Here is a 26,515-nt window from a genome sequence, read left to right as displayed (position 1 = left end):
ATTATTCTGACTCAGCCACCTACATTTTCGTGTAATTCTTTGATCTCTTCCCCCTTCCCTCATTCATATAAACAGTGTTGTGTCATATTTCTGTTACAAGTGTGCTGAGTGCTTATTAATTTCCTAAATGTATGCCAAAAATGGATATTTCCAAAAGCATTTTTTCCTATTAAAAACTGATTTCCAGAGATTTCTCTCTGGAATGTTCTCTGTGATTGGTAGAGAACCTTCTAGTGGGAAACTGGATACACAGACAAGGGTCCAACCTCCCATCTACTAATAGGCCCTGGTCCTGAGGCATTTGGCCTCTGGTATACTGTCAGTAAGGAAGACTGGACCTCATGACATTCTGGCTGCACATTCTTTGGCAAATCCAGGCTTGAGCTATTTTGCTTTTATATAATATTTTCCTGGCCTTCTTTAAAATTATTTTAAGGAACTTGAGGCACATGGCACAGGTTAAGGATAGAACAAAATCAATCTTTGGTTTCTAGGATATGACATCATTAGGAGAAACTCTATAATTTGAAATTAGTGTGTGACAACACAACTTGAGTGTGTGCCTTTATAACGTAATGATTACACTAGGTTCAAGTTCTGGCTCTTCTCTTGGCTACATGATTTGAGTGAGTGACTTGAATGCTGAGCCACTATGTAAATGGATAGCTGTCGCTGCCTTATATGGTGAATCTTTTGTTGTTGTTGTTTTTTTCTTTTCTCTAAGACAGAATCTCTCAGTTTTCTTGTCCTAGTAGAGTGCCGTGGCACCACAGCTCCCAGCAACCTCCAACTCTTGAGCTCCAGTGATTCTCGTCTGAGCCTCACAAGAAGCTGGGAGTACAGGAGCGCCTACCACAATGCCCAGCTATTTTTAGAGACAAAGTCTTGCTTTGGATCAGGGCAGTCTCAAAGTCGTGAACTCAGGCAGTCCACCCGCTTTGGCTTCCCAGAATGCTAGAATTACAGGCATGAGCCACCACACCTGGCCTCATATTGTGAATCTTGAATGAAGATACATGTTATGTTTAGAAGAATGCTTGACTCACAATGATATTCAGTAATTGTTCTCTATTTTTTGCCTTATAGTAAAACCCAGTTGTTTCATGTCACTGAACATCTCAGTTCACTGAATTCAAAGTGGCACCTGCCTTTTCATTGTAACCTTATGACCTGGTAGTAAGCTGTAAAGTATCTATTAGCACTTACTACAAAGAGAACACTGTTGTAAATGTTTTCAGCAAATGCAAAAGAACTGGGAAACGGAGTTGTTGAAATTATTAGTGTGATATTTTAAATTTTACTTTTAAATGACTTTTTTGAAATCTCAGATTAATAGAAGGGTACATATGACTCTGTTACATTGTTTGCATTTGTTAGGAAAAGTCTAAGTTGTATTTGAGTCCTTCACCCAGGAGATGTGCCATGTACCCCTACATTAAGTGATTTTTAAAAGTATTCCTGATTTTAAGGTGCCAGCTCCAGTACAAAACCATACAGAAGGACAGGTGGTGGCCATCCTTAAGTAGCTAAATAGCCTATAGGATAATGTTCCTGTTCTTGAAGTACCTTGATTGAAGGATAGAGAGTGCACAAGTAACATACACATGAATAGAATGTGGAACACTGGGACAGGGGACAAATTATCAAGTGCCGAGCCATGAAGAAGGCATAGGATTTAGAGCAATGGAAAATAAAGCATACCTAAATTTCCCACTGTGGTACCATATTGGGAGTTTGAAAGGGAATTCAGTTCGCTGAAGAGAGAAGATACAAGATAAACTAACAGAGGCCGTGCCTGTACTTCAGTGGTTAGGGCGCCAGCCACATAGACCAGAGCTGGTGGGTTCAAACCAAGCCTGGGCCTGCTAAACGACGACAACAACAACAAAAATAGCTGGGCATTGTGGCGGGCACCTGTAGTCCCAGCTCCTTGGGAGACTGAGGCAAAAGTATCGCTAAAGCTCAAGAGTTTGAGGTTGCTGTGAGCTGTGATGCCATGACACTCTACTGAGGGCGGCATAGTGAGACTCCATCTCAAAAAAAAAAAAACTAACAAGCTAAGGCAAGATGAACATAATGGTACCCAAAAAACTAGACTTGCAGGGAAGTGCTGCAGGAACAAAGGTTTGTTTTGGCAGTTGCAGACTAAATGTGTGACACAAAACAGACCCATAGAGACCTGGGTGTCTTATAATCCAAGTGTCATGTGAATTTAGTAATAGGGACAAAGCTGTAATAGGGACACATGTTTTGCTGATGTTTGGGTGTATATTATAGAGAACGCGAAGAGTGCCCTTCAAAAAGTAGGTTCAAATAGGTTTCAAGTGCTGTGCCCATTTTCCCATCTTGAGAAAAAGACCCAAAGCTCATTCAACCTTAAAAGCCAGCTAGCTCAAATCTGCAGAGATGGTTTTGATGAAAAAAGTTTTCAGTTTATGGGGCAGGACCTGTGGCTCAGTGAGCAGGGTGCCGGCCCCAGCCAAACTGCAACAAAAAATAGCCAGGTATTGTGGCAGGCACCTGTAGTCCCAGCTACTCAGGAGGCTGAGGCAAGAAAATTGCTTAAGCCCAAGAGCTGGAGGTTGCTGTGAGCTGTGACACTATGGCACTCTACCGAAGGCAACAAAGTAAAACTGTCTCAAAAAAAAGAAAAAGTTTTCAGTTCTGCAAATCAGATACACACAGCCTAAACTAGAAGAATATGATAACCTGTGCTCCAGGCTTTGGCTTCCTCAACTATAAAGTAGAGATAACTAGGGTACTTAACCTGATGGGATTGTGAGGATTAACCCACCAAAACTGTCCACTTGCCTTACACTCTGTACATAAGAAATGTTCAATAAACTACATTTGTACATAAATACAAACACTACCTGAGATTTGAACCAATGACAACACAAAAAAGGACTTAGATTAGAAAAACTTGGTCCAAGTACAGGTCAATTTTCATTCATGTTTGCTAACCTGTGTACATGAACTTCAGAAGAGTGGAAGTGAAGACAGCTGTCAACACCTTCAGCCTCAGCCTAAGACTGAAGTACAGTGAGTACTTGCACTGATGCCTCCTGAATTGGTGCATTCACAGCTGCCTCAGTAAATTCAATAGGCTTGGCATTCAGATTTACTACAAACAATCTGAATAATTTCAAACACAGGTAAGCTTTTTAGTATTAAGTATATATGAATTTTGTCAGTTGTCTGAAGTGTAAATGTTAAAAGATCAAAGCATTTCTGTTAACCATATGAATAATTTTGTAATAAACTAGGCAGTAATTAAGTAGTGAAATAAGGTAACTATACTCTTGAAATACCAAAAGTTTATAAGAATTTTAAAATACAAGGCATGCGAAATATTGGAAAAGGATCAGTGTGACGATCTTTTCAGTGCTTCTGGATATGTTCAGAAAACAATGCTCGAAGGTTGAGATTGTATAAAATTGAATTATTTGATTGACATCAACCAGATTTTTTAAACTTCAGGAATTGAGGAGGAAGACCTAAGTCATTACCTTGTTATTGGGATAGAACAGAACACCTAATTTGGTGGTGGGGCCAGTCCAAAAGCAATTTGCTGTTTTAGAACCTCAGATGAAAAGTAAGCATTTCTTTGCTGTTAACTAGTATACAAGAGCAGTAAAGTGACTGAGCTTGCTAAGAAAGTATTGTATCAACCCAACATCAAACTTTGAAGAAAGTCGTGTGGGGGGTGTTGAGTTTTTTTGTTTTAAGTCCGAGTCCCCATTCTGTCACCCAGACTGGAGTACAGTGGTATTATCATAACTCACTGCAAGTTTGAACCTCGGTTCCAGGGATCTTTATGCCTCAGCCTCCAGAGTAGCTGGGACTGCGGGCTGCCACACCCTACCTTGTCTGTTTCACGGAGACAAGATCTTCTTTTGTTGCCCAGGCTGGACTTGAACTCCTGGCCCAAAACCATCTTCCTGCCTTCACTTCCTAAAGTGCTGGGATTACAGCCATGAGTTGCTGTGCCAAATTCTGACAATTCTAAGAATGCAATGGTAGTATTTAAGGTTTTTGTTTGAGACAGAGTCTTAAGCTATTGCCCTGGGTAGAGTGCTGTGGCATCATCATAGCTCACAGCAACCTCCAACTCTCGGGCAAAAGCGATCTTGCCTTGGTTTTTCTATTTTTATTTTTTATTTTATTAAGTCAAAGTACACATAGATCATGGATACATTTGTGCATATGTGGGGTACAATGTGTTGATTTTTTTTTATACAATCTGACGTGGTTACATCAAAACAATCAACATAGCTTTTGCCTCATTTACTTGATCATTGTTAAGACATTTATGTTCTACACTTGACAGATTTGACTTGTACCCTTGCAATATGCCCCATAGGTGTGGTCCCGCCTTTTACCCTCCATCAAACCTCCCCTCTCCCCTCCCTTCCCATTCCATTTCTTTCTTTCATCCTGGACTATAGTTGTGTTCTATCTTTTGTAACAAAATGTGAGTAAATACAAGTAGGTTTCATAGAAGTACTGAGTACATTGGATACTTTTTCCTCCATTCTTCAGATACTTTACTCAGGAGAATATGTTCTGATCCCTGTATAAAAGAGGTAAAGGCTCCATCTTTTCCTAAGGCTGCATAGTATTCCATGGTATACATATACCATATTTATTCATTCATGGATTGATGGGCATTTGACCTTCTTCCATGACTTGGCTATTACGAATTGAGCTGCAATGAATAATCTGGTGCAAATATCTTTTTTGCAAAGTAATTTTTTGTCTTTTGGATATACTAGTAGAGGACTTGCAGGATCCAACTGCAGGTCAATATTTAGATCCCTAAGTGTTCTCCAAACTTCTTTCCAAAAGGAACGTATTAGTTTGCATTCTCACCAGCAGTGGAGCAGCGTTCCCTTTTCTCCACATCTATACCAACATCTGTAGTTTTGGGATTTTGTTATGTGGGCTACTCTTACTGAAGTTAGATGGTATCTCAAAGTGGTTTTGATTTGCATTTCTCTGATGATTAAAGATGATGAGCGTTTTTTCATATGTCTGTATACCATGTGCCTGTCTTCGGAGAAGCTTCTGTTCAGGTCTCTTGCCCCTTGTGAAATGGGAGGTTTTTCTATTTTTAGTAGAGACGGGGGTCTCGCTCTTGCTTAGGCTGGTCTCGAACTCATGAGCTCAAGCAATCCACCCACCTTGGCTCCCAGAGTACTGGGATTATAGATGTGAGCCACCGTGCCCAGTCTTAGTATTTACGTTTTTTTGATAGAATTTCAGATTCATTCTTTTGTCCCAAGCAACCAGTTCTCTAACAGTGATGTTTAGCTGTGACCAAAGACTGATTTTAATACTCATTTGGCCAAGATGTACATTTGGTGCAACTCTAGAAAAAATCCTAAAATGCTATTTAAAAATGCATATTCCTTTTTCTTACATCCATCCAATTGGTGCAGTGTATTAAATACCATGTCTCTCTGTGAGGACCAGCCTACACACCAGTTGTTAAGAGCTAGTGAACAAAAGAACAGTAAACCAGTCGATGCTCTTGGATAAAGGCTGTTTGACTTCCCTTGGCAAGTTAGGAAGGTGTGGTGGAGAGAGCAGGTAGGAAAAAGGACATTGTTGCTGAGGATAGCAGAAGTTAATTTGCCGGCTGCTAGAGTGCCCATTCACCAGTTCCATGAGGAGCCATCTTCTATACTTATTACCAAAATGAAATTGCTTTCCAAGCTTTGATTACCCACCCACAAATACCATTTGCCTTCTCTTGTTAGTTCTTACCTTCCAGATTAAGAGAGAGATGGAGATGACATGTCATAGACTCAAATGATCCCCCAGTCAGGAGGCAATACAGTGCAAGTGATAAGATACCCATGTTCAACACGGATAGGGTGCTGTTGGTTGGATTTAGCCCATCAGCTTTGGCCTAGATTGGTTTCAGATCTGCCATATGATCCTCTTGTTCTAGAGCCATTGGGTGTTTCATATGACGATGGACTATGGTAGAGATATCAGGCAATCTTAATATTTGCTGCAGTGCAAGTTGCTCACTGGATGTGCATTTTGGTCACTGCAAATGGTGTGTTTTTATATGGTTATTTTAAAAATCCTTAATCTTGCTTTTAATTCAAAACTCAGCCTCTGTTTTTTGCATTTGTAGAATGAAAGTATTTTGAAAGGTGATCTACATTCTCTTCCAAACTCCGGCAAGCTAGAATTCCTCGAAGACAATGCTGTTCAAACGTTCTTGATAGGTGGAACCCCTTCAAAGAAAATCATACCATTGGCCTCCTGTGAAAAATGAATAAAATCAGAACAGCTCTGCAAAACGATCAAACAAAAACCAAAATAAAATCAGAACAGCTCTGTTAGAAACAGGAGGTAGGAGCTGCTTGGCCCCCACCAGCCACCAAGGATTGAAGCCACTGTTCTAAAAGAAATGCTGCTTTGGACAGGCCTGTGTTTGTAGACTGGCATCATAAGATGTCAGCACAAAGACCGGGTGATAGCTCACACCTATGATTTTAACACTCTGGGAAGGTCAAGGCAGGTGGATTGCCTGAGCTCAGGAGTTGGAAACCAGCCTGAGCAAGATCAAGTAGTCAGGCATTCTGGCAGGTGCCTATAGTCCCAGCTTCCTTGGTAAACTGAGGCAAGAGGATCCCTTGAGCTCAAGTTTGAGGTTGCTGTGAGCTAAGATGCCACCGTGCTCCACTGAGGGTGACCAAGTGAGACTCTGCCTCAAAAAAAAAAAAAAAAAAAACAAATCAGTACAGCCTCCTATGAGAGCCTTCCCAGCCAGCCTCTGATGCCTTCTCTAAAGACCACATAGCTAAGACTTCAATCCAAGGATTCTCCAGGTAGAAAATCAAACAAGTGACTACTTTGAGAGGTATTTAGCAGGTTCTCATTTCTTAGCATTGCAGAAAGAAAGCATTCTGCAAATATGAACAAAATGCCCTTTAGAGAAACAGGTTTTTTTATTGAGGGGGTTCTGGTGCCACCTTTTGTTTCTTAGTTTGTTGTATGTTCAGGTATAATTTATATTTCAAGTGTATTTATAAGGTATATTGTCATTTTATGTGTTAATATATACTGCATGCAGTCGTGTGTCAATGACAGGGATACAGTCTGAAAAATGTATCATTAGTCAACTACAGTATTATGCTGTGTCCGCAAATGTAGATGGTACAGCCTACTGCATCCCTTATCTGTATAGCACAGCCTGGTGCTCCTAGGCCACAAACCTGTACAGCCTGTTAACTGTATTAGATACTGTAGTACAAATTGGAACACATGTTGAGTGTTTATCTAAACACAGCTGCTGGGCGAGGTGGCTCACGCCTGTAATCATAGCACTCTGGGAGGCCAAAGCAGGTGGATTGCTTGAGCTCATGAGTTTGAGACCATCCTGAGCAAGGGTGAGACCCTGTCTCTCAAAACTAGCTGGATGTTGTGTCAGGCACCTGTATTCCAAGCTACTCAGGAGGCTGAGGCAAAAGGATTCCTTGAACCCAAGATTTTGAGATTGCTGTGAGCTAAGATGCCACTGCACTCTACCAAGGGTGATCAAGTGAGACTCTGTCTCAAAAAATAAAAAATAAAATAAACACAGCTAAATATAGAAAAACTACAATAAAAATAAAGGCTTGGCACTTGTAGCTCAGCGGCTAGGTGCCGGCCACATACACCAGGGCTGGCAGGTTTATACCTGGCCTGGGCCTGCCAAACAACAATGGCAACTATAATAAAAAACTAGCTGGGTGTTGTGGCGGGTGCCTGTAGTCCCAGCTACTTGGGAGGCTGAGGCAAGAGAATCGCTTAAGCCCAAGAGTTTGAGGTTGCTGTGAGCTGTGATGTCCTGGCACTCTGCTGAGGGCAACATTGTGAGACTCTGTCTCAAAAATTAAATAAATAAAATAAAAATATGGTATTATAATCTTACAGGACCACCATTGTACATAGTGGTCCATTGTTGACTGAATTGTCTTTGTGTGGCACTTGTATTTTTAGTGTTTTTAGTGAAGTATCTTAACACTAAAGAATACATAAAACACACATGTATTCATCACCTGGGTTAAGCAGTAGAATATTACTAACATCTCGGGACCCCCACTGTGTTTGCCTCCCAATTACATACTTAATCTCTCTCCCTCCAAAGTAAACTAGTATCTTTTTTGTTTGTTTGTTTGTTTGTTTTTGTTTTTTGTTTTTTTGTAAACTAGTATCTGAATTTGAGATTAATCTTTTCCTTGCTTCTCTTTATTGTGTGTGTATATCCCTAAACAATACAGTAGAACCTCTGTGAGTGGACCGACCACCCAGGGACTGTGACAAAGTGGTCATCATACAGACGTGGTCAACATAAAGAAATAGACCTATACTAATAGGTACATGTGATGCATGTCCGGTCTATGAAAATAAGGAGGTGGAGGGAGGGAGGTGATCAACTATGGAAGTTCTACTGTATATTGTTAAATTTTGCCAATTTTTGAACTTTATAGAACTTAATAGAGATTGCATTACGTATGTGTATATGTATTTTTTAAAGAGACAAAGTCTGCATATATCTATATGCATATATATACGTGCAGAGACATATCATCTGTGTGTAAATATATGTATATATATATACATTTTTTTTTTAAGGAGACATAGTTAAACTCTGTTTCCCAGGCTATAGTGTAGTGGTGCCATCATAGTGCACTACAACTTCTATACTCCTGGGCTCCAGCAGTCTCCCACCTCAGTCATTTAAAAATGTGTATTCCAGCTTCCTGAGTAGCTGAGACTACAGGTACATGCCACCACACCTGGCTAAATTTGTTGTTGTTTGTTTGTTAGACATGGGGTCATGCTATATTACCCAAGCTGGTCTTGAACTCCTGCCTTCAAACAGGCTCTTCTACCACAGCCTCCCAAAGTGCTGGAGTTACAGGCATGAGCCACTGCATCTGGCCTGTTTGTATTCTGTGAATGGTTTCCTTCAACATTATTTTTTTGGAGACTTACCTAGTCTTGCTTAAATTCCTGTTGTGTAGTTCTTGGAGGTAGAAGGAAGGGATTCCCCCTTCCTTTCTTGCTGTTGTTTCTTTCATTTTTCTACTTGTTTGAAGCAAACGCTGGGTCCGGCCTGTATCCTGCTCTGCGCTTGCCCTGATGTTGGCACTCATGGCCCCCGCTCACTGCACATACAGATACCATGCTGAGTCCTGTCCCTGTACTTGCTCAGTCTTCCTAAGCCTGAGCTAGTTACTTGGATCCCTATTTTACTGATGAATGAGGAAACTGAGGCACAGATTGTTATTACTAAAGCCAAATGATGTGTTTTTAAAATAAAAATAAATGTCAGCCTGGCACAGAGGATGCACTCAGTATTTGCCAGGTGAATAAATGTTACATATTTTGCCGGGCCTGTAAAGGGCTGACATTTCTTCATTAAGGAACTATTTATACCAGCTGCTCTGCACCAGGCCCTGGGGAGACAGGGTCCTGGCCTTAGAGAACTCAGTGGGTGGGAGAGACAGGCATTAGGCAAAAATTAGACAGTGAGGATAGGTATGAGAGAGGAGGTGAGCCAGGCTTTCCTGAGGAAAGCCCATGGCCATGGAGACCTTGAGCACAAGAAGGGGCAGTTTGACCATGAGTGAGGAGCCCATGTGTGATGAAGAGGGGCCTGCTGGGACTCAGGCCTCCTCAGCTGCAGTTAACATTTCCATCCTGAGAACAAGGAGAAGCCAGTGAAGGATCCTGAATATCTGGTATTAATAAAGAGATGAGGTTTTATTAAAAAAAAAAAAAGCTCTAAGCACTTTTGTTAACAAAACTACAAGGAGGTTCTAGCTTAGGTCCAGCTGCTCACCACTCAAAGGGCCTTAAGACAAGGACTGTCAAGGAAGAAAATAATTTGTTTTTATTTATTTATTTTTTTTTTTTTTGAGACAGAATCTCACTATGTCTCCCTCTATAGAGTGCTTTAGCATCACAGCTCACAGCAACCTCAAACTCTTGGGCTTAAGCAATTCTCTTGTCTCAGCCTCCCAAGTAGCTGGGACTACAGACACCTGCCACAACGCCCAGCTATTTTTTTGTTGTTGTATTTGTCATTGTTGTTTTAGCTGCCCTGGGCTGGGTTCAAACCCACCAGCCTCATTGTACATGGCTAGCACCCTACCCACTGAGCTACAGGCACCACCCAAGAAAAGAATTTTTTTGTTACAAAACATGTTAGGAAGGAGAACAGGGAATCAGCCTCAAAAGGAGGGCCAATGGTGGGAGAGGCCAGTCTTGGCATCAGGCAGTTTGTGGAGGCCTTGAGAATCACAGCTCCTTGTCTTGCATAAATTCCACTATGTCTGGGGAAAAACTCAGAAAGGTCAAGTAGTTAAAAATTTCAGGGTCTGAGGGTGGCGCCTGTGGCTCAAGGAGTAGGGCACCGGTCCCATATGCCGGAGGTGGCAGGTTCAAACCCAGCCCCGGCCAAAAACCACAAAAAAAAAAAAAGTTTCAGGGTCTGGTCATCATGCCCTACTGGTCTGAGAATCTAAAATATAAGAGGGCCAGATGCAGTAGCTCACACCTGTCATCCTGGCACTCTGGGAGGCCAAGGCAGGTGGATTGCTTGAGCTCACCAGTTCAAGACCAGCCTGAGCAAGAGCAAGACCCCTCCCCCTCTCCTAAAAATAGCCAGGCATTGTGGCGGGCGCCTGTAGTCCTAGCTGCTTGGGAGGCTGAGACAAGTGAATCACTTAAGTCCAAGAGTTTGAGGTTGCTGTGAGCTGTGATGTCACAGCACTCTATCCAGGATGACAAAGTGAAACTCTGTCTTTAAAAACTGAAATAAGATAAAATATAAAAAAAAAAAAATGAGAGGGAGAGATTACAAAAAATGTAGAGGTCATAGAGCTGGTTACCTTTTTAGTACTATGTGGTGATGAGGTCAGAGGAAGACAGTAGTGGAGGGGAGAATCAGAGTTGGTGGTGACATGGACCAGGATGAGAGAGGTGGGGACAGACAGCAGTGTCAGAAGGGAGTCAGGGGCTTTGGTGAGTGCTCAAGTGGGGGAGGGAAGGAGGAAGCAAGACTTCTTTTGTAGTGTGATTAAGAAAGTGCTGTTTTGGGTGGTGCCTGTGGCTCAGTGAGTAGGGCGCCGGCCCCATATACCGATGGTGGCAGGTTCAAACCCAGGCCCAGCCGAACTGCAACAAAAAAAAAAATAGCCGGGCGTTGTGGCGGGCGCCTATAGTCCCAGCTGCTTGGGAGGCTGAGGCAGGAGAATCGCGGAAGCCCAAGAGCTGGAGGTTGCTGTGAGTCCTGTGATGTCATGGCACTCTACCGAGGGCAGTAAACTGAGACTCTGTCTCTACAGAAATAAATAAATAAATAAATAAATAAATAAAAGAAAAGAAAGTGCTGTTTTTACTGCCTAGTGTGGTAGCATTAGGTAAACCAATTAGTCTCTCATGAGCTTCCATTTCTTTTTTTTTTAACCTCTGCAATTATTAGTTTATTAGTATAATCCAGGACTCAGATGTTCAGTATCCCTCCTGAAATTACATAAACAAATGCAAATGGAAAGAATCCAAGTCAAAATTATGTAACAAAACAGCACTCCATCACAAAAGCGTGTAAAATTACAAGAACGCTATTTTAAAATACTGGCACTTTAAGAGAACAATAATCTCAAAAAACACAAAACTGCCAAATTGTTCCCTAAACTGCTAAGCAGATAAATATGACTCTAATGAATGAGTGTGGGTTTTGTAAAGAAAAATCAAATTCAAATAAATTGAGTAACTTGTATTAACATGCGCAGTGTCTTCTTTCCTATCAATTTGTTTTGAAAAAGGGCAAACCACAGTACATGAAAATATAACAGATTTTAAATGTGGCGTTATTTTAAAGGGTGACCCAATTAATTAAAGATACTCTAAATGGAGAATCTGAAGTTTCCTGAGCAGTTCATATTTAGGTAAATGGTAAAAAGACATTTACAGCCAGCACTTTCTTAGTCTTTGCCGGGACTAACATCAACAAAAAATGCAATATGGCAGTCTTGTATTTTAAGCTCACGCTTTTGGGGCTACATTCTCAGGTCTTCTTTAATGTGGGAACTGCAAAATATAACTGCCATTACATGGTAATGGAAGTTAAAGAATAGAGTCCTCATGTAAAGATTAGAACATACTTTTAGTCCTTCAAGGACTTTCAAAACGTTTGACTCTAATAATCCCATGCTGTGAGTAGATTGCTTACTCTTCACTTTGTAAAATATAAATGGGCTATGTGAAATTTGTCATCAACTTTGGAGTTTCAGTTATAGATGAAAACTATCTCAATTTAACTTTTATTACCCCCATCATGATATGCAGGGTGTGTAGACAAAAAGCTTTCTATCAGCTAATTATATGAAAAGATAAACAATGTAATAATTCATGTGATCCATAATGGGCAAAAAAGCAAAAGACTAGCTTCCCCTCAAGAAGAAAAGTTTCAGACCTATGAAAAGGACAACAGAACTAATAAAAAAAATTGTATTTACTTAGAAGCATTCAGAATGTCAACAAAACAGCTACAACTTTTTTTTTTTTTTTGCAATTACAGACTGGTATTCAGTTAACAGAACAACAATTATTTCGTATAAGCTGCATCAGAGACAACTGAAGATGAAAAAACTACCATCCCCATATATAACTAATTTGTGCTACACACCAACAAGAACCTGCTTTGAATTTCCATGCCAATTTACAACCCCCAGACTGTACCAGGCAAGGTTAGTGGCTATTGAAAATACCACCAGGACAGGACTATCTAAAGACACATTCTACAGTATGTTAACTATGCAAAAAAAGACACCGTACAGTTTAAAAACAAATCTTACACAGACTTACATTTCAATTTTTTTCTTTAGAGTGAGTTGTGTACAGGGGGGTTAAATGCTTTATAGACAAGAAAAAAAAACTGCACTAGAACCAACTTATTCATCATCATCTTCAACTTCCTCCTCTTCATCTTCCTCATCTTCCTCCTCTTCCTTCTTTTTCTTGCTTTTTTCAGCCTTGACGACTCCCTTTTTCGCTGCATCAGGCTTTCCTTGAGCTCGGTCTGCAGCAATATCCTTTTTGTATTTTTCCTTCAGCTTTGCAGCCTTCTTTTCATCAGGCTGCTTGTCCTCCGCAGCAGTGTTATTCCACATCCCCCCCAGCTTCTTTGCAACGTCACCGATGGATAGGCCAGGATGTTCTCCTTTGATTTTTGGACGATACTCAGAACAGAAGAAGAAAAAGGCCAAAGGAGGCCTCTTGGGTGCATTGGGATCCTTGAACTTCCTTTTTGTTTCCCCTTTAGGAGGGATATAGGTTTTCATTTCTCTTTCATAACGGGCCTTGTCCGCCTTTGCCATATCTTCAAATTTTCCTTTCTCTTTAGCAGACATGGTCTTCCACCTCTCTGAGCACTTCTTAGAAAACTCTGAGAAGTTCACTGAAGCATCTGGGTGCTTCTTCGTGTGCTCCTCCCGACAAGTTTGCACAAAGAATGCCTAGGATGACATTTTGCCTCTCGGCTTCTTAGGATCTCCTTTGCCCATGTTTAGTTACTTTTCCTCAGCGAGGCACAGAGTCGCCCAGTGCCCATCAGGCTCTCACTTGCCCCGGCTCACTTGCCCTGTCTCTATGGAGCTCAATATACTGCAATGGCTGTGAGAGCGGGAGCCAGATGCAGCCTCCTCACTCTCTACACTCTGTAACATTACTCCAAGCTTCCATTTCTTTGTGAGAATTAAGTGGGAGTGTGGCTTCTCCAGCCCTCCTTAGCACAGTGCCAGGCACACATGAAGGTTGGTTACTGGAAAAAACAAAGGGACTTAAGTTTTAACATCCAGGTTGGTGACAGGCTCTGGGTTAGATCCTAGGTCACCTAATTCAGCCATTAGTTCTCAAACTGGGTGCCCTGGAGATGCCCTAGAGTGTTGGACAAAAAAATTCAGAGTCCTGGGCCTCATCAGAATTGGAAGTTGGAGCCCACGAATGTGCATTTTCACCAAGTTCAATAACAGTGAGGCAGGTATTGGTGATTCATGGCTGCACCTGGAGAAACACCACTCTAGGCCCTGCTCCTTTTCTAAAATAGACAGATACTCCCTAACTCCTCCTAGGTGGTAATAAACACTGGCCTGACAACTCTATTAATCAGCACTCCTCAGGGACAGAAACACAATCTAACACAACTGCTACAGCAAAGAGAGGATGTATTGGCTTATACAGCTAACACATCCAGGGCGGCGCTGGGCACAGCTGGGTGCAGGGCTTCCATGAGGTTATCAGATGCTCCTCCATCTTCCCATTGCTGGCTGCTCTCTGTGTGGGTTTAACTCCCAGGTGGGTCTTCCCCGTGCAGTGCCCCACAGGGCTGGCCCATCCATCCTTGCAAACAGAAGGCCTACCAAGGGACTTCTTGACCAGGAATGACAGCTGGAGTTCCACCAGAGTCCCACAGCCTCTCTCAAACCACTTGAGCTGAAATTAGGGGACAGCTGATGTTGCCAGAAGAAGGGGGAACAGATGACAAGAAGAAAAAAACAAAAGACAGCCACCCTCCTCAGGAGAAATCTGATTAGAAATATCCCCAAGTGGGAGGAGCTGTGTCACAAGTAGCAAACTCCCCATTGCTACAGACAGTCAAGCAGTGGCAGAGAGAAGCAGTTTTCTTCAAAATATAATCATTCTTACTCTCATCATCCTTAATCATCAGAGAAATGCAAATCAAAACTACTTTGAGATATCATCTAACTCCAGTAAGATTAGCCCACATCACAAAATCCCCAAACCAGAGATGTTGGCGTGGATGTGGAGAAAAGGGAACACTTCTACACTGCTGGTGGGAATGCAAACTAATATGTTCCTTTTGGAAAGATGTTTGAAGAACACTTAGGGATCTAAAAATAGACCTGCCATTTGATCCTACAGTTCCTCTATTAGGTATATACCCAGAAGACCAAAAATCACATTATAACAAAAATATTTATACCAGAATGTTTATTGCAGCCCAATTCATAATTGCTAAGTCATGGAAGAAGTCCAAGTGCCCATCGACCCACAAATGAATTAATAAATTGTGGTATATGGCCCCGCGAGCGGACGCGGCAGCGCCTCTGTCTCGCTTTTTCTTATTTTTCCCCCCTTTCCCCTTCCTTTTTTTTTTCCCCTCCCCCCCCTTCTTTTCCTTTCACCATTTCCCCTAGGAGGCGCGTCCACCCCGCGCCTCTCCCCGGCCCCCGCCGCCCTATGGCGAGAGGGAGCCCCCTCCCCACCCGGGCTCGAGCGGCGGCGGCCTGAGGCCCGGGGTCATCATGGAACTAATTCGCTGACTGACCCAGCGGCTGCAGCCGTGCGTCCGGCTCGAGCGTCAGCGCCTGCGACCCCCGTCCGGTTCCCCCTCTTCTTCCTCGGTCCGCCCGGTCCTCGTCCGCGTGCCCCGCCGCCGCGCAGAGGAGAATGAGGCGGTAGCGGGTCGCCGGATGACCCCGCGTCACCACGGTGAGGCCTACAGCTCTGCGGGGGAGGAGGAGGAGAAGGTAGCTACATCAAGCTGGGTGGCAGGCAGATCCAAAGGATATCAGGAAGTTTCCAGGACCTTTGGAAAACCAGAGATTGTCTTTCCTGTTGGAAAAGGCAATCACTAGGGAAGCCCAGATGTGGAAGGTGAATGTGCCGAAAATGCCTACAAATCAGAATGTTTCTCCATCCCAGAGAGATGAAGTAATTCAGTGGTTGGCCAAGCTCAAGTACCAGTTCAACCTTTACCCAGAAATATTTGCTTTGGCTAGCAGTCTTTTGGACAGGTTTTTAGCTACTGTAAAGGCCCACCCAAAATACTTGAGTTGTATTGCAATCAGCTATTTTTTCTTAGCTGCCAAGACTGTTGAGGAAGATGAGAGAATTCCACTACTGAAGGTATTAGCAAGAGACAGTTTCTGTGGATGTTCCTCATCTGAAATTCTGAGAATGGAGAGAATTATTCTGGATAAGTTGAATTGGGATCTTCACACAGCAACACCATTGGATTTTCTTCACATTTTTCACGCCATTGCAGCGTCAACTAGGCCTCAGTTCCTTTTCAGTTTGCCCAAACTGAGCCCATCTCAACATTTGGCAGTCCTCACCAAACAGCTGCTTCACTATATGGCCTGCAGCCAACTTCTGCAATTCAAAGGATCCATGCTTGCTCTGGCCATGGTTAGTTTGGAAATGGAGAAACTTATTCCAGATTGGCTTCCGCTTACAATTGAATTGCTGCAGAAAGCACAGATGGATAGCTCCCAGTTGATCCATTTTCGGGAGCTGGTGGCACATCACCTTTCCACTCTACAGTCTTCCTTGCCTCTAAATTCTGTTTTTGTCTACCGTCCCCTCAAGCACACCTTGGTGACCTGTGACAAAGGAGTGTTTAGATTACATTCCTCCTCTGTCCCAGGCCCCAATATCTCCAAGGACAACAGCAAGCCAGAAGTGCCAGTCAGAGGTACAGCAGCCTTCTACCATCATCTCCCAGCTGCCAGTGGGTGCAAGCATACCTCTGCTAAACACAAAGTGGAGGAGATGGAAGTGGATGACTTCTATGATGGAATCAAACGGCTCTATAATGAAGACAGTGCTTCAGAAAATGTGGGTTCTGTGTGTAGCACTGATTTATCAAGACAAGAGGGACATGCTTCCCCTTGTCCACCTTTGCAGCCTGTTTCTGTCGTGTAGTTTCAACAGTACGACAGAAGTGTTACTTACATCCCACTTTTAAAGACCTTACACAAAGGTAGACTACCCTGGGGATGAGAACAAGGAAAACCAGGAAAGGTCATAGAAGGACATATACCTTACCAGGCTGATTGGAAGTGAACTGGGAAAAAAAACCAAAAAACCCCTTATTTACTTGTCCAGATAATTATAATCCAACATCATTTAAGCACTTAAAGACCAAAAAAAATTATATTAAAAAATCCAAAAGATGCAACATTTTCTAAAAAAATAAAGTTTATTTCAGCTGCACTTTTTTCTGCTGAAATGTAATGTAGCATGCCCCATGTTAAAAATTCACATTTAATGATTTTTTAAAGTTCCAAAATTCATAGCTAGCAAACTTGCCCTCCGTGTCCTGATTTAATTTTCCTCGTTTTTGCTTGCTTATTCATTGAGTACTTAATGAATTTTATGCATGTTGATCTATATTGACTTCCACTGACCCCCAAAATTATTTTTTAGCAATTTAACGAACAGATTAGGGCAATGTGACAGCCAGGTGTAATCCATGATTCAAATTCCAGTGAATCTGAAAAGAATACTTTGGAATTATCCAGTATGAATCAGAGGTGGTAATAGAAAAAGGTCTCATATTACCACGTTGATTTTTGTGTTTGTCTCATTTCAATTTCCACAGTTTATAAACAATTACTGTTTTTATTTTTGTCTGTCTTAAAATGAAGTCTTTAAAAGTGGGATGTAATTAGGGTGTTCTTAGATTTTTTGAATGCATTTTTGACATCGTATAAAAGAATTTGTGATAAAGTTAATATCCAGGTGCTCACCAAAGAAACGTATGTAACCACTAAAATTAGATTTTTGTAACTGCTCAGTTTTCACTCATTTATAATCAGTGAGAGAGACTGTCTAGATGTTGGGGCAGCTCCATGATTTGAGTCTATAACATGTAAAAACTGAATTTAGTACCCTAGTTTTATGTTAAACTGCTAGGATTTTCTCGATAAAAGTTATTTCCCTTACCTCCTTACCTTTATTTCTCTTAATTGACTTCTGAATCCTGAGCTCCCTTTGCAGTCTGAATAAGGTATTACAGTCAGATCATGTACTGATGATAAAAGCCTCTGGTAGCAATAAAAAGTTGTCCTTCAAAAACAAAAATTGTGGTATATGTACACCATGGAATATTATGTAGACTTAAAAAAAAGATAGAGACTTTACCTCTTTCATGTTTACATGGATGGAGCTGGAACATATTCTTCTTAGCAAAGTATCTCTAGAATGGAATAAAAAGTATCTAATGTACTCGGCCTTACTATGAAACCAATTTATAGCTTTCATATGAAAGCTATAACCCAATTATAGCCCAAGAAGAAGGGGAAAGGGAAGAGGGAGGGAGGGGAGGGGGGAGGATGGATGGAGGGAGGGTAATCAGTGGGACCACACCTACAGTGCATCTTACAAGGGTACATGTAAAATTTACTAATTGTAGAATATTAATGTCTTAACACAATAACTAAGAAAATGCCGTGAAGGCTATGTTAACCAGCTTGATGAAAATATTTCAAATTGTATATAAAACCAGTACATTGTACCCCATGATTGCATTAATGTATACAACTATGATTTAATTTTAAAAATATATATATAATCATTGTTATAAGATCAGCTCTTTTGCCCATTTCCTACCCAAGAGACCCAGCTTAAATGCCACTTTCCCCAAGAAGCCGCCTCCTCCTGCTCCCCTGGAACTTCATTTTTCTCTGTAACCACAAATGACTGTAACCACGGCTCCAATAAAGGGGATACTTCAGGGCTGGGTGACAAGGGTAAGGGACTTCACTTCTCTGAGCCTTGTTTTTCTCATCTGTGTAGTAACCAGCAGTTTATTGAAGGTCTCTTTTCCACTTCAACAACCACAGACTTTTTAGCTGGGCACATGCCCTAGACAAAGGCCACAATTCCTGTCTTCCATGGAGGTAGGTGTCTAATATGCTACCCACAGGATGGGAGCAGCAGCATCAGGTGTATGCTTCTGGAAACCTCTTGGAAGAGACATCTGGCACACATCCATTGTCCCATTCTTTTTTTTTTTTTTTTTTGAGACAGAGCCTCAAGCTGTCACCCTGGGTAGAGTGCTTTGGCATCATAGCTCATAGCAACCTCCAGCTCCTGGGCTAAGCAATTCTTTTGCCTCAGCCTCCCAAATAGCTGGGACCACAGGTGCCTGCCACAACGCCCGGCTATTTTTTGGTTGCAGCCGTCATTGTTGTTTGGCGGGCCGGGCTGGATTCAAACCTGCCAGCTCAGGTACATGTGGCTGGTGCCTTAGCCAGTTGAGCCACAGGCGCCGAGCCCATTGTCCCATTCTTGTTCATCCCCTCCTGGGGATGGTAGAGCAGTGGGTCTATTGTCTTGGCACCTTATAGCCCTGGACTTTGTGCCTCCTGTCTTTGGAGTGAGAAATAGCTTCTGGCTTGTTTAAGCCACTCAGAGTGTGAATTTTCTATTGCAGCAGAACCAAGTCCTACTTCACCAGGTGAGGGTGATAACTAGAAGAGGTGCCTGGTGGGCAGAGGGTGCCTGCTCAGGAACAGGAGGGGCTGTTACCTTTGTCCCTATCACTGTTACCACTGTCCATTTTGTTCCTTTTCTTTTTTTAACTTTTCTCAATAATTAAGTTTAATATTTTACTGAAGGAAACCTGTCCAAATGGGAATGTTGTTTTACAAAATGATAATGATAACACCACTGACAATAAAATCAGATTAAAACTTTTAAAAACAAACCTAACTGATAAGATTTTAGTTAGGTCCTACCAATTACATTCTATTTAATAAATAACTCATCAACTTGGGGACCCACACGCCAATTGCCATCCTCAGTCCTCCTTGCCCACTGCTGCCTTTGCTCTGGCTCATCTTTGCCACCAGCATCTGCCTTCAGACATCGCAGGTTGTTTGGGGGACAACTAATACGTATTCTCCTAAACCCTTAAACTAATAATGTCACTTTGTTTTTTTAACTACTTTTTATTTTTAATATAATTATATTTTTTCAAACATGCAAAAGTGTATACTGCTTTAAAATCATTAAAAGTTTAAAAGAGGCTCAGCACCTGTAGCTCAGCAGCAAGGGTGCCAGCCACATATACCGGAGCTGGCAGGTTCGAATCCAGCCTGAGTCTGCCAAACAACAGTGACAACTACAACCAAAAAATAGCCGGGCATTGTGGCAGGTGCCTACAGTCCCAGGTACGTGGGAGGCTGAGGCAAGAGAATCACTTGAGCCCAAGAGTTTGAGGTTGCTGTGAGCTATGACGCCATGGTATTCTGCGGAGGGCGACAAAGTGAGATTCTGTTTCAATTAAAAAAAAAAAAGAATTCAGTCATGTGGCCACAGGAAGCTGGAGGAGAGTAGGTCAGCTAAGCCACGTGGCTCACCTGCTTCCAGCATCACATTTTCTCTGACTCTGGCTCTTATGGGCTCACTCTGATAATGCAGAATAATTTAACATCTCAAAATTCTTAATCCCATGGTTCTCTGCTTATGGTGGGACCTTCAAGGTCAAGGAGCTTCCAATCAAGGCAGAAGGTGAAGAGCGAGCAGGCACACACATGGTGAGTGAGGCAGCAAGGGAGAGCCCATTTCATTCTTCTGCCTCACATTCAAGGTGGCTGTTTACAGCTCTGCCTCCTGCAGTCCGGGTGCTCCTTACCAGGAGGGACCTCGTCCTCTGGGTCTCTCTCCCTCAGCTCCTGGCCTGGGCTTCCCAGATGCAAATAATAGAAACCAGCTCAGGCTGACTGAGGCAGACAGGGAACTGGCCAGACAGTAGTGAGATCTCCACAGGATGAGCCCTGATGGCCCCTAAGCTTGTCCACAGGCACCCAGACCGCAGAGTTTCCCAAATGGGAAGACAGAATGGGAAATGGGCATTGAGCAACACCCCAAACCCAACAGAGGTGCAAGCAAGGACAAGAGCCGGGTGTTCTAGACCGTGAGCAACAGACTTCCTGACCTGGGGTGGGGAACCTACAGCTGGCCACATGTGGCCGTCTAGATCCTTAAGGGTGACCTTTAAAAAATTTTTTTTGGATTCAGTCAAGAGGCCACCCTTAAGGATCTAGAAGGCCACACGTTCCCCACCACTGGAACCTGACTCAACAGTAGAAAAATGGACATGCTCTCAAAAACAGAAGTAGGGAATTGGGGCTGCCCAGAGTGAATGGCCCCAGTGACTCACCACCATCAGGACCCAGGTATTTTCCATCCTTCAGCTCTGCCCTGCTCAAATGAGAGCATGGCCAGGCCTTGTCGAGAGGCAAGAGAGAGGCAGAAGGAGGAGACCACCCCACAAGTCCTGGCAGGCTGCCCTCGGGTCCCACTGGCCAGAACAAAGGGTCACATGCCCTCTGCTGAAACAGACTGTGGTAAGGAGGGTCAGAATCATTGAATGGGTTCAGATGTCTCTCCAGAGGTGGAGAGAGGCTTGGTCAACTTGCACCAATGTCAGCCCCAAGTGGCCAGGAGGGCTGAGCCATGTTGTGGGGAGCAGTTTCTTTGAGTAACCAGTAGGTGGAACAAGGTGATGCTGCTAAATCCTTTAATTTGAGGTTCTGGTCCCTAAAATGAGAAAAATAGACAACTTGCAGGACTGTAACAAACTGGTCAGCATACAGAAGTGGTCAAAATAAGGAACCATGCCCACTTTACTGATATGTACCAGGGATGCATGTCCAGTCTATGAAAATTAGGTCAATTTAGGGAAGTGGTCAGCTATGGAAGTTCTACTGTATTTCCAGTGCCTTCTGCTGCCCTCTTCCCAAAGTTAAGTTGCACCCACTTGAACAGAAAGGAAAGATCCCAGGGAACTGGAGCACCTGACCTGCAGACACTCGTACCCACCGCTCCTGCTACAGGTGGGGCAGGGCCCGCTGAGAAGGTAATCTTCCAAGGCTCAGCAAAAGCTGTGAAATGGGGACAAGACACCTGGCGTGTAGTAAGAGCTGGCTCGGTGGGGATGTAAGAACATTCCAGGCCCTGTGCTAGGTCAGAGGGCGCTCAGAGGGAGCTTTTCTGAGGATGGGGAGTCTTTTCTCTGTGCCCTCCCCATCCATTTTATCCCATCAATCTCCATCTGACACCACTTATCTTCCTGCTTCTTCCAAACACTGCTCTTGGTTTCCAAGATGTTCTCTGTCCTTGTTTTTTCCTTCTACCTCTTAGCCTACTCTTCTGCCTCATTTGGTGCCTAGCACATAGTTGGCACTCAGAAACGATTTGATGAATTAATGAAAGGTCACCTGGTTGACAAAGGAAGTGATGGAGACAGGATTTGAACTCAGGCCTCTTTGATGCCAACATGCATCCTCTTTCTACTCTTAAATGTGATTCTGAACCATGAAGCAGAAGTTTGAACTGAGTATCAGGAAAGGGAGTTGGAGTTAGCCATTCCTTGTTCATGTAGCTACATCATCACATGCAGGCAAGCCTGGTGCAGATTTCATGTGTGGCTGTCACTGCAGTGGATGAATCATATCTGCTGGGGAAACTGCCTCTGGACCCAGATAGCAGATATAACTCTGAGAAATCCCAGCAGAACCCCCTACCCTGTCCCTGGCTGAGCACTCCTCTACTTTTCGCTCCCTCTCTGTTTTCTCACCTTCTCCTAGGGCCAGGATATGGTTTTTGTTCCAGGAAGGGAAGTGGTCAACTGCAGCAGCTGGAAACTTCCCTGGAGGAACCAAAACTAGCAAAGATAGCCTTCTGTCTTCCCACTGGGTAATGCCAGAGCTGGCCACTGCCTTGGACCGCCCCTGCTGTTCTAGAGCTGAACAGGCCCAGACCCCGAGGGCTGCTCTTAGATCTTCCTCAAAATGCTGCATAAACACCAAAGGCAGGACACCCACAGAGCTCCCAGGACCACTGATGGTTGACATATCCTCAACCAAGCTGAGCTCACCGCTTGGTGAAAATGGGGTGGGGAGGGACTCCTGTGTGACAGAACTATAATGGCACTGCCCACATCAGAACAAGCCCTTCCTCTAAAACAGTTCCTAATCTTTGTGTAACTTGAGGCTTTTGACATCTGAGGAAGCTTCTGGACTTCTTCTCAAAGTAATGTTCTTCTTTTCTTTTTTTTTATTTTAGAGACAGAGTCTCACTTTATCGCCCTCAGTTGAGTGCAGCCTCCCGAGTGGCTGGGACTACAGGCACCCACCACAACGCCCAGGTATTTTTTTGTTGCAGTTTGGCCAGGGCCAGGTTCAAACCCACCACCCTTGGTATATGGAGCCGGCGCCCTACCCACTGAGCCACAGGCACCACCCCAAAGTAATGTTTTTCAATGCATAAAACAGAATGCATTTTATTACAAAGGACACCAGTTATCTTGAAATGCAATTTGGAATTATTTTTTAAATTGTGATAAATATATGAAGTTATTTGTTAACACATTAATATGTTAACTGTCATATGAGTTGGTTTAACTTACACTAGTTTTGAGCCTGGGTCCTTGTGAAGCATATATAACTCACTCATCTCTTTTCCTATCTTGACCTAAGAAAACAACATGGCCCCAGGGAAAACTTATGTTTTTCTAGTGTGGCAGTCTATACGTTAATCTATAAGTACTAATACCTGGCTCAATAACTACTATAATTTTTTTCATTCAGTAGGTACTTATTGAGCCATCTAATAAGAGGTCTTTAAATAAAGTGGAAATGAGTAAGACCTGGAGTCTGACATTGGTCCAATAACTACTATAATTTTGAAGTGGTAAGTACAAGTTATATTTTGAGATATCTACAATAACTATATTGTGATTTGAAAGTATCTGTGATTTTGATTAGGACAAAATTATAAGTATTGCTAATGCAACCATGGTTTGTTATCTATATTGCTAACAAATGGAAATGTTAAATTTTAGTTAGAGGTTAATGAAAAAAAGGATGTAATTTTTTTCCCACCTAAGTTCATGAACCTCTTGGATTTTCCCTAAGGATGGTTGACCTTACTTCCCCAACTAAAAAGGGAACACTGTAAGAACAAAGGCTGTTCTTTCATCTTATACTAAGTATCTAGAAAGGGCCCACCACATACTGACTGTCCAATATTAGTCTGTTGGGTCTTTTGGATTTTCTAGGTAGACAATCACATTGATCACAAATGAAAAATTTTATCTTTTCAGTCTTTGTCCTTGTTTCTTTTCTTGTCTTATTGCATTGGCTGGGACTCTCAGTACAATGTTGAATAGTAGCAGTGATGGTGGGCAACTCTATCTTATACTCATTTATTAATTTATGCAATAGAAAATACCTACTATGTATCCAACTCTGAGCTAGGGTTAAAGATGTAACACAACTGAGCTCTTTCCCTGTCTTCCAAAAAGACTGAGTACTAGAAGGATTTCAGTGAAGATAGCAATGTTGAGAAAATGACCAAATTCTCTAGACTTGTTGAGCTATTCCTTTAGGATCATGGTTTCCCAAAAGTATGGAAACAGAACCCTGATGGTAGCCTCAGGTCCCAGATCACAGGTAAGGGTGGGAGTTGCAGGCTTTCCCAGGGCCATTGCAATGTGGGGCTAAGAGGTGAGCATGTGGGAAGAATACGGAATGATACCTCCAGCCAGGGTTCAGCCAAAAGACCAAGCTACGGCCGGGGTTTGAGCTCTGCCTTAACAAGTCTGTAGTAAGCTAATATCTATGGGAAGAACTAGTTAAGACAATAAGAATTAAGCTAACAAGAAGAAGATTGCAGCTTTGAGGTGTGTAGTTAGGCTGGGTACCTGGTCCCTCTTCCTTTTCCCAGTCAGAGGGGACTGAATGCAGAGTAGGAGCTGCAGGGAGCAGTTCCACCTCTTCTCCACTCTTTCTATCTCCCTCTGAGTAGGAGGAGAGTTTTTAATAAAATATAAGGAGGTTAAATTTTAAAATGGACCACACTATGCCTTAGGGATTGGAATAAGAATGTTATAATACATGACTGAGAAGTCAGGAGATCAGACCAGAATTTTTTTAGAGATAGAGTCTGGGTCTGTTGTCCAGGCTAGAGTGCCATGGCCCTAGCCTAGCTCACAGCAATCTCAAAGTCCTGGGCTCATGCGATCCTCCTGCCTCGGCCTTCCAAGTAGCTGGTGGTACAGATGCCTACCACCATTCCTGGCTAATTTTTCTATTTTTTGTACAGACAGGGTCTTGCTCTTGCTGAGCCTGAAGGCTAGTCTCAAACTCCTTCCACGTCAGCTTCCCAGAGTGCCAGGATTTTTCTTTTCTTTTTTCTTTTTGAGACAGAGTCTTAAGCTGTTGCCCTGGGTAAGAGTGCCACGCTGCGGCGTCACTGCTCACAGCAACCTCAAAATCTTGGGCTTAAGCAATTCTCTTGCCTCAGACTCTCAAGTAGCTGGGACTACAGGCGCGCTCCACAACTCCTGGCTCCAGAGTGCCAGGATTACAGGCTTGAGCCACCATACAGACTAGACCAAATCATTTTTTTTTTTTTTTGAGACAGAGTCTCACTGTGTCACCCTAGGTAGAGTATCATGGCGTCACAGCTCATAGCAACCTCTAACTCTTGTGCTTCAGTGATTTTCTTGCCTCAGCCTCCCAAGTAGCTGGGACTACAGGCGCCCATCACAATCCCCAGGTATTTTTTTGTGGTTGTTGTTGTTGCAGTTGCCATTGTTGTTTAGCAGGCCCAGGCCAGGTTCAAACCCTTCTGCCTGGGTGTGTGTAGCTGGCGCTTTAACTGCTGAGCTATGAGTGCCAAACCTAGACCAAATCATTTTTAGGAAAGCTTATGACCCATCAAGGCTGGCAATGCAGAGTCAGCTAAAGCCAATGGAAACAATATCCCCACAGGAGGCAGAATAATGCCCCCCCCACACACAGCATGTCCTAAACCCCAGACCCTGTGAGTATGTTGCCTTAAGTGCAAAGGGCATCTGCACTTGTGATTAAGTTAAGGCTCTTCAGATGGAGAGATTACCCTGGATTACCCAGATGGGTTTGATGAAATCACAGGGGTCCTTATAAGAGAAAGGGAGAAGGTGATGTGTGGAAGGAAGTAGACATGGGAGAAGGAACGCTGGCACCTCTAGCAGCTGGAAGAAGCAAGGGACGGACACCCCTGGAGCCTCCAGGTGGCACAGCCTTGCCCACGCCCTGATTTTAGCTTAGGAGACCCATTTCAGACTTCTGGCTTCTGAGCATAGTTGTGTTGTTTTAAGCAAGTAGGTTCGGGGTAATTGTTACAGCAGCAACAAGAGGCTAGCACAGCCCCAAGGAGTGGAAGCTCTTTTCCCTTTAAACCAGAACCAGAGAATTGTGTAGAGAGTGACTTCTGCCCTGGGAAGTTTGGGACAAGTGGTCTTGGGGGAAGACAGAAGGTAACAAAACAACTGATTACCCAGAGTGAGAGGAGTGCCGGGGAAGCCCGGCTAGGCAGGACCTAAAAGCTGGACCTGCAAGATGGGAAGGAGTCAGTCTGGAGCAAGGAGAAGCAGCCTCCAGGAGAGAAGGCTCCTTCCTCTTGCTAATTTCAGCCCTGGAGCAGAGCAGCCTCTCCAGCCTCAGCCCGCTTCCAAGCCGAGCTCTGATCCTTATGCCTCCACTGCCTCGTGCACAGCAGATGTTGTGCGTAACGAACCAGGGGTGTCGCAGGAAGAGGGTGACTGGGAAGAGGGCTACGGCCGCCAGAGGCCAGCGCTGTTCCCCCACGTGCCTGTGTGTGTTGTGTGTGTGTTGGGGGGGTGGTTCGCCCTCCGGAGGAA

The 26,515-nt window shown here is 43.3% G+C and overlaps 2 protein-coding genes and 1 pseudogene across 2 annotated transcripts in view; 2 read left to right on the top strand and 1 right to left on the bottom strand.

Moving 5' to 3' along the window:
- PPP1CC (protein phosphatase 1 catalytic subunit gamma) overlaps positions 1 to 6,168 on the top strand; it is a 32,064-nt gene extending 25,896 nt beyond the window's left edge. Inside the window, exon 8 of the mRNA XM_053587048.1 lies at positions 6,149 to 6,168. Coding sequence (XP_053443023.1) covers positions 6,149 to 6,153 — 5 coding nt within the window. The 3' untranslated portion in view covers positions 6,154 to 6,168. The remainder of the gene's footprint in view (positions 1 to 6,148) is intronic.
- Positions 6,169 to 12,965: 6,797 nt separating this feature from the next.
- On the bottom strand, positions 12,966 to 13,595 carry LOC128583308 (high mobility group protein B1-like; annotated as a pseudogene).
- Positions 13,596 to 15,357: 1,762 nt separating this feature from the next.
- On the top strand, positions 15,358 to 17,889 carry LOC128583309 (cyclin-I-like). Its single transcript, XM_053587458.1, has 2 exons — positions 15,358 to 15,563; positions 15,721 to 17,889. Exons 1-2 carry the CDS (start codon positions 15,507 to 15,509, stop codon positions 16,738 to 16,740), a joined length of 1,077 nt encoding a protein of 358 aa, XP_053443433.1. The 5' UTR covers positions 15,358 to 15,506; the 3' UTR covers positions 16,741 to 17,889.
- Positions 17,890 to 26,515: the final 8,626 nt, after the last annotated feature.

The sequence above is a fragment of the Nycticebus coucang genome, chromosome 4, assembly GCF_027406575.1.
Source record: "Nycticebus coucang isolate mNycCou1 chromosome 4, mNycCou1.pri, whole genome shotgun sequence".
Classification (NCBI taxonomy): Eukaryota; Metazoa; Chordata; class Mammalia; order Primates; family Lorisidae; genus Nycticebus; species Nycticebus coucang.
This window is presented reverse-complemented; position numbering and strand designations above follow the sequence as displayed.